Raw genomic sequence first — 9,308 nt, forward strand, 5'->3', positions numbered from 1 at the left:
TTAAACTTTAAGACTAGCATCTTGTAGGTAGACGGAAAAAAGTCATCATAATGTGTCATTTATTTTAAAATACCTTTTTAAATAACATCGGTAAAAAATAAAAACGATTATGGAAAATTCCGTTTTTGCAGGATCAGGATCTCGGAACACAGTCGAAATTTTTTCAGTTTCAAAACGGCATTTTGTTAAGCTTCGAAATACGCAGCTTTGCCAAATTTAAACTACCTATCTACATATCTCTTACAGATCCCGATGGTGCCCCTCGAATTTGAATCAGACTGTATAGATCTGCTATATCATTATTTGTACAACACGTAGCCCGGGAAAATATTAATATTAATATCAAAACAGGCTTACGCAAAAACAACGGAGCAATAGTCATTAAGTGAATCTCAAGTAAATGTAATAATTATAGTTCGAATGTATGGAAAACCAATATGTAATCAACGTTAAAAGGGAATCGACGAAAATAACAAAAATTTCCCTTGAATTCTGGTCGTAGGGACTGTCTGAATTCAGAAGGGCGCGTTCTGCAAATCTGTAACAACACAAGCAAGTAAACAAAAGGGGTAGTACATAAAGTATTGCGACATACATAGCAATGCTAACGTCTGATACTAAGCAGGTAAATCAGACATTAAAACTGAAAAAGAACCCATAATTCGAACGATTTTCCACTAGCAAAACCAAAATTTTGGTGGAGAAAGAGAGAACCACTTCAAAGATAAGTATGGTAAAGCCAAAACATTAATCCCTTAAGTCAGGTAGACACGTAGTCAGAAAAGTAATAGTTACCAAGAGACATTTACATCTAATCAACTCGGCGGCAGAGACTTCACTAAAGGTGAACTGCACGAGCAAGACAAACTTAAAGAAGAAGGGAAAGCAACGACCTCGATGGGCGACACGAATAACTATCTGAAAGAAATTTATAACACGAGAATAAAGAACTAGGGGATAGAAGAATAACTACCTTGAACTAGTGGATTACAACGAAGATCACTAGATGGCGTACGGATATTAAGGGGACATTAGCGTAAGAATACTAAATATTGGCCACGAATCAAAAAAGTTAAATAAATTAAACTGAAAAAAAAACACGTTACAACTTTCATATTAGATTGAACCCCCAATTTACGACTCAGGATTCTAAGAGATTCATGTTGATATTTTTTGGGTGACTTCGTTTAATTAAGCTAGGTGGGTGGTTTAGTGACCGTCTGCCATTATACACCGAAATATATTATATCCTAATTAGCTAAATGGTAGGTTTACAAAATTTTATCTGAAATTTATCGTTCGGCATCCTCAAAAAATCTGGATAAATGATCAAAGAAGATTTATATCGCTGTGTAAACAATGTCGGATTGGACGTTGAGGTTTAGATCCAGGTACCTGAAGTGAATACGGCTCGTTTAATTACTAATCAAAAGCTCATCTCAATTCGTGGGATTCCTTAAAGTTAAACACAAAACGATTTTGCGTATCTAGCCTGTATCCAAGGTATATGTATTGTTTATCTGAAAGGTTCAGGCGACTTACCCTTCTTTACAAGGCCAGCCAATGCTCAATCCGGCTGTCGCTTAAAAAATTCAATTAAATTCCTATATTAAGTAAAAGTTGTTTCATTTACTGCGTATACCAACACATCCATTTTTTTTAACAATTTACTGCCATAACATTTATTAAAATCTATGGAATCTGCTGCATTACTAAATTTAAGTCCCTAAGTGATCACTTTTCTCCAGTTAAGGACCAAACAAACAGGAAAAATCAATGCGTATACTTTCTAATTAAAATTCCTCACGTTCTAATTTGCATTATTGGAATAATTTAGGGGCTGCTTCTTTTTAAAAGTTAACGTGATTGATTTCGTATAATACCCTCGAGAATACCTAAAGCAAAATTATTTCTTTATTATATGCGCTTTAACGTTTTTAAGTTGCTATAATTAATTATAGTACAAAAATTCACCTAGATCGAGATCTAAAAAGAAATATGAATGTTTCAACGTCAGTATACAATTCTTGGTTTCTTGCTGTTGGTACGCCGACAATGTGTTTGATCGATTGTCAATAGTAACCAATGAAAAAGCATTTGTCGCTCACATTCCGAGAAACCTTAGTTTTCTATTCTCAAACAAAGTACAGAAGCCACCTTTTTTCGCAGTTATAAAAATACGAAATGTCATCTCTTTTCAGTTTGGTTTGACATTAATGGCAGTCCCAATGGATTTCGCAACTAAAAACGTATTGCAAGAACTCTTAAGAGAATGCACCAACAAATCGATACAAATTCCAGAAAGCTTTATCTTATACTACGTAAGCATGAAACGATGTTAAACCTGATCTTTAACCCAGCTTTAGGTGAAATTATTACTGTTAAACCCCTCCTGGGGGATACTTCCGGGAACGCTACCACATCGTAACGACGTGAGGTACCTTGTGAAACAGTGCGTGCAGAAATTAAGCAATCAATCGCACTCCAGCATCGTAACGTTAAAAATCCAACACTATTTTAAAGAAAACTTCGAAAATCTCGAAAATATGATAATAAAGAACCGGGCTGATCTTAAGGCGCGAATTTTGCCCTTAGAAAAAGATATTCTAGACGCGTACGTCGAGGACGAGGAAGGACTAGGGAGACTGTTCCGGAAAGTCGTATACTTCATCACCTTAACTTCCGGGTTGGGCAATCCAACTGATGAACAGGTGAGGCTCTTTGCAAAGTCATCGACTAATTTCAACACTAGGTGTACAAGGAATCAGCGGCTGCCTTAAAAAGTGCGTTGCTCGAAACGGATCTTAAGGAGTTTGTTAATGAGACGCGTGAAAATAAGGAGTATCAGTTGATTGAGTTGACCGAGTTGGTGACGGGGATAAGACTATTTAACCGGGACTGTAAAAAATGCGGATCCGGAATTGAGGACTGTATGGGTCTTCTCTAGCTGCCCTGATGTTGAAGTCCGCCTGTTTCAGTACCGAAAATGCTAACCAAGGCCCTTGAAGTGACGCTTCAAGATATCGAAAAGACATTGGAGTCGATCATGGAAACTGTCAACTTGCTTACGACTGCTGTTGACAACAACTACGAGATTGAGCCGAGTGCAGAATCGTACGTCTTACGTCGGCGCCTACCGGATAACGTTGATGAGCCCCAGCTCAATCACGTGATGAACTTATTAATCATTTATAGGCAATATGAATTGTTTGTCAGGTAAACCTAGCAAACGTCTCTGAATACAGCTCACATCCACATTTCAGGAAAATTCTAGTTGAAGTCAGCAACATGAGTACCACCGCAAAGAGTACCATTGAAAAATTAAAAGATCTTCTGTCTAAAGTGCACAACTCGGTCAGTTTTAGAACTGCGATTCCAACAATCCAAGTTTTTGTATGGTACTAACTTTAACCCCATAGATGGTACACAAACTACTTTCAGCCACTATTCTCCCAGGTTGCCGACGCATGGTACCGTCTGCAAAATCAAACCATAGCCTTATCTCAACTGAACCAAATGCTGCTAAACCTCCATTTTGAGGTCGAACGTACAAACTTTACCGAGGATGTGATTCGCTTAATGCTCGGCCCCTCCAGTATCATCTCTGACGCGGACCGATTAGAGAAAACAACGCAACTGAAAATTAGACAGACAAGCGCGGACGCTCCCATCGTCTATCCGTCGGACGTATCCGACTTTGAACGAATCGAGCTTCAGGTGTCCCAACTTCTCGCACTCGAATGGGAAATTATTCTCTGAAAATTTTAGTACCTCGGGTTTTGCGCTTGGAAGTTCGTGGAGACCGGCGGCGGGCTGATACCGGCGAATCCCAATATGGGCGTTTTGCGAATTGATGGGAAATACTACGCGTTTTGTTGCCCGGAAGCTGCGGTCGCTTTTTGTTCAAATCCCTTCCGGTATGAAGGAGCGACTTTCTATTGTACAATAATTGGGTTATTTTTAGAAATATCTTAAGAGGACTTGAGGTGGTACGACGTCGATGTGAGCTAATTAATTTACTTCAAATGGAAGATCAGCTGATTAAGGTTTCCAAAATCGAACAGTTAGTAATCTACCAAGTACTATTTGTGACAAAAGCCAAAAATTTGCCTCTAATTTAGAACAAAATTTAATGCAAAAGGCGCACAATTGAAACTTACGTGTGTAAAATGGAGGGTTCTCGTTCGCATCTTTTTTGACACTTTTTTTTCGAAGAATCTGAATTTATCGGAATTTTCATAAAACGCTAGATGTAGAAGCTACAGTGTACTACTGTATTTCGCCATATTGGATTTTTACGAAATGACATTTTAAGTTTTTCGGTGATTCTCAGTTATTTTCAAAGATTTTTCATGAATTTCAAATGCGTTTTTTAATTACAGAAAGGGGAAGCTTTATCCCCATTTAACCCTTGCTGTATCTCGCACCATTACGGAGATCCCATTGGTGAGCCACGAAGTTGAACCAAATCCAAGTTGGGCACTTTCTTATAGTAATGCCCTTTATTTTAAGAATGTCAGGAGCTCAATTTTAAAAAGAAAATCTTTGTTAGAGCACCTAATTATGTAGAATCCATCGCGATACACAGTTTTTATACAGGGTGTTTGGTTTAACTCGAATATTGCATTTTATCTATTAGAATATTTTTATTGCAGACATCCTAGGTGATCTAGGTTTCCATGGCGGACAAATATGGCAGGATTGTTTAAAACGGCAATTTCTTGGTTATCTACATTATTTAGTTCTATATTATATTATTTAGAGTTTTCACGTCCTTTGTTTTTTGTGTGTTATTTGAAATTAAAATATTTGGAACGAATAAAAACTGCCAAATCACCAATAAATTGTCATTTTAAACAATCCTGCCATCTTTTGTTCGCCATGGAAACCTAGATATCTGCAGTAATAGTATATTAAAGCATAAGTTGCAGAAGGCGCTATAGAAAGGCGCTATAGAAAGGCCTTCTGCAACATATGCTTTATACTATTTTCTCTGTTGAGCATTTTAATTGTATTAAAAAAATTAACAATTCTGACATTTTCTGTAATAAATATTTCAATCAAGAAATTAAGTTGGCTACGCTACATTTTGAAAAAATTCAATTTAACAAGCGCGTCAAATACGAATTTGTGCAGTATATTTTAGTTTTTTCAATAAGTGAATAATGTGCGAAGAAATTCTTCCTTCCACTCCTCCAGAGCTTCGACAGTTAGCAGAAGAGACTGTTCATAATTTGCTACCAGGCAATAATTCCACAATTATTCTAAAAGTTTATAATAATTGTACATTTAGTGACAAAGATTAGTTTTGTAATTTTGTTAGGTTATAAAACCTCATTTGTATTAAATGTGGATTTCTCTAAGTACCTACACTGAATTTTCAATACCTAATGATTTCAATTACCCGTATCGTTAATAACTGTAACATAATGTTATAACAATAAGTGAAATTAGTCCACATTTTACTAAACCGTTGAGATAAGTATTAACGTCTAAATCATCCAGGCAGAACTTTGAATTGACCATTCGCGTATTATGATCAGCCTGGATGATTTAGACGAGCATGCCAACCACTGAATACCAAATGTTCTTAAAAATCTGTCAGTTGTGGAAAATAGTTACCAAAAATAGTGTTGGAATGAAACTCATTCCAGCACTATTTTTGATATCGGAATACTGTCATTATAAACGCAAAACAGAGAATAGTATATTAAAGCATAAGTTGCAGAAGGCGCTATATTCTAGCACGAGTTCAAGTTTCGAACCTGAGCCGCGTAGCGGCGAAGGTTCGAATGAACGAGTGCTAGAAAGGCCTTCTGCAACATATGCTTTATACTATTTTCTCTGTTGAGCATTTTAATTGTATTAAAAAAATTAACAATTCTGACATTTCTGTAATAAATATTTCAATAAAGAAATTAAGTTGGCAACACCAACAATTTTTCAATAAAGAAATTAAGTTGGCTACGCTAGATTTTGAAAAAATTCAATTTAACAAGCGCGTCAAATACGAATTTGTGCAGTATATTTTAGTTTTTTCAATAAAAAGTGAATAATGTGCGAAGAAATTCTTCCTTCCACTCCTCCAGAGCTTCGACAGTTAGCAGAAGAGACTGTTCCTCGGACTGTTCATAATTTGCTACCAGGCAATAATTCCACAATAATTCTAAAAGTTTATAATAATTGTACATTTAGTGACAAAGATTAGTTTTGTAATTTTGTTAGGTTATAAAACCTCATTTGTATTAAATGTGGATTTCTCTAAGTACCTACACTGAATTTTCAATACCTAATGATTTCAATTACCCGTAACGTTAATAACTGTAACATAATGTTATAACAATAAGTGAAATTAGTCCACATTTTACTAAACCGTTGAGATAAGTATTAACGTCTAAATCATCCAGGCAGAACTTTGAATTGAACATTCGCGTATATGATCAGCCTGGATGATTTAGACGAACATGCCAACCACTGAATACCAAATGTTCTTAAAAATCTGTCAGTTGTGGAAAATAGTTACCAAAAATAGTGTTGAAATGAAACTCATTCCAGTACTATTTTTGATATCGGAATCCTGTCATTATAAACGCAAAACAGAGAAAAGTTTTTTTCTACTACTACTTTAGAATCGCTTCATACTTGCCATACTTTTAACAACAGAATGTCGCCTATTCTGTTATACTGAAGTGGAATAATTTCATTCTGTGATGGAATGACATAGATATATAAATACATAGATACAGCCATACCCCAACATAGTTCAAAAGGACGTACCATCTATTACCATCACTTTCGGCACATTAATTACGTATAGCGCTATCCTTTATAGAGGTACCCTGAGCATGGAAGACAAGATTCGCATTATTTATTATAACTGTCAATCAAATTGTTAGCACAAATCACACAGAAAATTATCAGATTTGAGACTTTACAACATAAATAAACCGCCTTTTTATTTATTTAAATCGCATAGCAGCAAGAAATGTTACATTTAAAATGGAAGATGTTACTTATAAAGCTGGCAAATGAAGAATTTGAAAAAATTACAGCTGACAACTGGAAGAAAGTGTGTGAACATGTGGAAAGTGATTAATTTAAAAGAGAAGTTATATTTGGTTGATGTTGCTGAACTTTATAATAAGTGTTAATAATGACAGTGATGATTCGAATTTGTCAATTTCATCTGACGATGATTCGGATTGTGAGCTTTTACAAACGTAATGAATGTTCACTAAATGAGTATTATCACCAATTGGATATCATTGTTAAGGTGTTGTATTTATTTTAAATAAATGTACACGTGTAGCTTACTTACTACAATTAGTACTATAATTTCAAAAAGAAACCCCACCGAATGGACATATGCCGAAAGGTAGGCAAGACGCGTAGCGACCAAAATTTGATATTGCACGCACACACAGTCTAAAAACTCGTTTTCCTAAGAATATTGGACGGATCCTTCTTTGTGATCATGATATAAACGCACTGCATCAACATCATATAGGCCAAAATAATAATTGGAAACGAATTCACTTCCTGTCGCAACAATTTCCTTTACCATTACGCCTAAAACCATGCAATTAAAATTAAAATGTTGAACATAAACTTTACTTACTTACGGTTTTTTTGATATTCTGCAAGCCAGCAATGAATTCAATGCAGCACATCATGCCAAACAGGGTAAACATTATCCCAAATTTGAATGGCGTAGCTCGATGTAATAAAACTATTTCAGGAATAACAATTATGGACGCGTCTATCATTATGGCAAGCACTAATGTTATTCGTATTCAATTGATAACGCAATAATTACATAATATTTAGTGAAAAAACCGCCCATCATGTTTAGGGCGAATATTTTTAGTTAGATTGGATTTCGCGCTATCGTGAAATGTGTCAACTGTCACATGACTTATGGGACGCGCTAAGTTTGTTTTAAGCGTCCGATTCGCGTACGACATAGTGGTTAATGCAATAAAAAGAGATAGAACATGTTTCATCTTGGTTAGAAAGTAATGGAGAGATGTACAAATTTCTTTGATATGTTTTTTAAAAACCGAGGTACGTTTGTTAAGGATGGCTGTATCTAGGTATTTATATATCTATGTGGAATGAGCACATGTGGCGACATCTATTAATGATATCCAAATCACAATTCATAAACTGTCAAAATTTTAATTAAACTTACGCCAGTTATTTTGAATTTTAATTGCCTGTAGCGCAAATTAGCAGCAGTGGTGGTCCAATGCAATTTTCAAATACTCCCCCGGAAATCACCGCGGCAGCAGAAAAGAAAATCAAAAGCAGTGTAGGGACAAATCTTTGGAGCGGGGGATGAGGAAAAAACACACTTATTTTCAGAAAACGTAGTGTTGGCTTATATTATCACAGGCAATTAAAGCATCTACAACATTGTGCAAAACGTATCCCATGTTACGATCTAAATTACTTTTGAACAATAATGTCGACACAAGCAGCTACGCTAAGTTGCAGGCCCTTTTAAAAAGCAATCCAATCCTCATCAGATCCCGAAACACTTAGCGTTTTGTTCACAAGTCTTATCTTGAGGTCCACTCACAACAGCTTAAGCCACGTGTTTATCTTGAGGTCCATTCCTAAGAACATAAGCCACGAGTAGCTATACCTACCTACAACCAAACGTGTGAAGTTGCATATCGCTACAATTAATATACCTCACAGCACTATACGAAAAGAACATCCAAACAGGTAACAATAAGTCGTTGGTGATCCAGGACCAGAACAGATTTCCTCAGTAGGCATTACCTTGGGGAGCGTGAAAACTAACCTAAAAAGTAAAATGTAATGCCAACTAAAATGTTACGCTTGTCTATACTTACATACAAATGGGAGTAGTGTTAACATGTGCACATTTACCAAATGTCTACTTTAACCGTAACAAATATATGTACATTTTCGATTACTAAACACGTCTGTGCTAAACAGAAATACAACGAACAAACCTTTGACATTTCTTTCGCATGTGTAGTGAATCGTTCGTTCTGGGTCATTTAGACTAATGAGAGTCGCTCAAATGCCTCATGGATTTGTTATACCTACCCACAGCATACAGAACTATTAGTGGATTGTCTACCACTAACTCTGGTCGGAATTTTACATATTTCGCAACAATTCGTTGTAGTAGTAGAAAAAATTATGTCTATGACTTGTAAGGAATAGGTATTCAACGCTCGTGAAACCGTCACACTCGCCTTCGGCTCGTGTGACGAACTTTTCACTCGCGCGGAATACACCTTATTCCATACTCGTTATAGAATATACTATTC

The 9,308-nt window shown here is 35.9% G+C and overlaps 1 protein-coding gene and 1 long non-coding RNA gene across 2 annotated transcripts; one reads left to right on the forward strand and one right to left on the reverse strand.

Annotated features, from left to right (window-relative positions):
- Positions 1-2,114: 2,114 nt before the first annotated feature.
- LOC116170214 (cilia- and flagella-associated protein 206-like) lies at positions 2,115-4,569 on the forward strand. Its single transcript, XM_031486444.1, has 9 exons — positions 2,115-2,321; positions 2,367-2,711; positions 2,753-2,930; positions 2,979-3,216; positions 3,264-3,393; positions 3,442-3,717; positions 3,769-3,917; positions 3,965-4,063; positions 4,383-4,569. The coding sequence occupies exons 1-9, from the start codon at positions 2,217-2,219 to the stop codon at positions 4,567-4,569; spliced, it is 1,707 nt and encodes a 568-aa protein (XP_031342304.1). The 5' UTR covers positions 2,115-2,216.
- Positions 4,570-8,301: 3,732 nt separating this feature from the next.
- Positions 8,302-8,998, reverse strand: LOC116172375. The gene is made up of 3 exons (XR_004145642.1): positions 8,862-8,998; positions 8,697-8,809; positions 8,302-8,651 (listed from the first exon to the last, which is right to left on the reverse strand). It is a non-coding gene; the product is annotated as an uncharacterized LOC116172375 (long non-coding RNA).
- Between the last annotated feature and the right edge of the window lie 310 nt (positions 8,999-9,308).

This window comes from Photinus pyralis, unplaced genomic scaffold (genome assembly GCF_008802855.1).
Source record: "Photinus pyralis isolate 1611_PpyrPB1 unplaced genomic scaffold, Ppyr1.3 Ppyr1.4_LG5, whole genome shotgun sequence".
In the NCBI taxonomy this organism is placed as follows: domain Eukaryota; kingdom Metazoa; phylum Arthropoda; class Insecta; order Coleoptera; family Lampyridae; genus Photinus; species Photinus pyralis.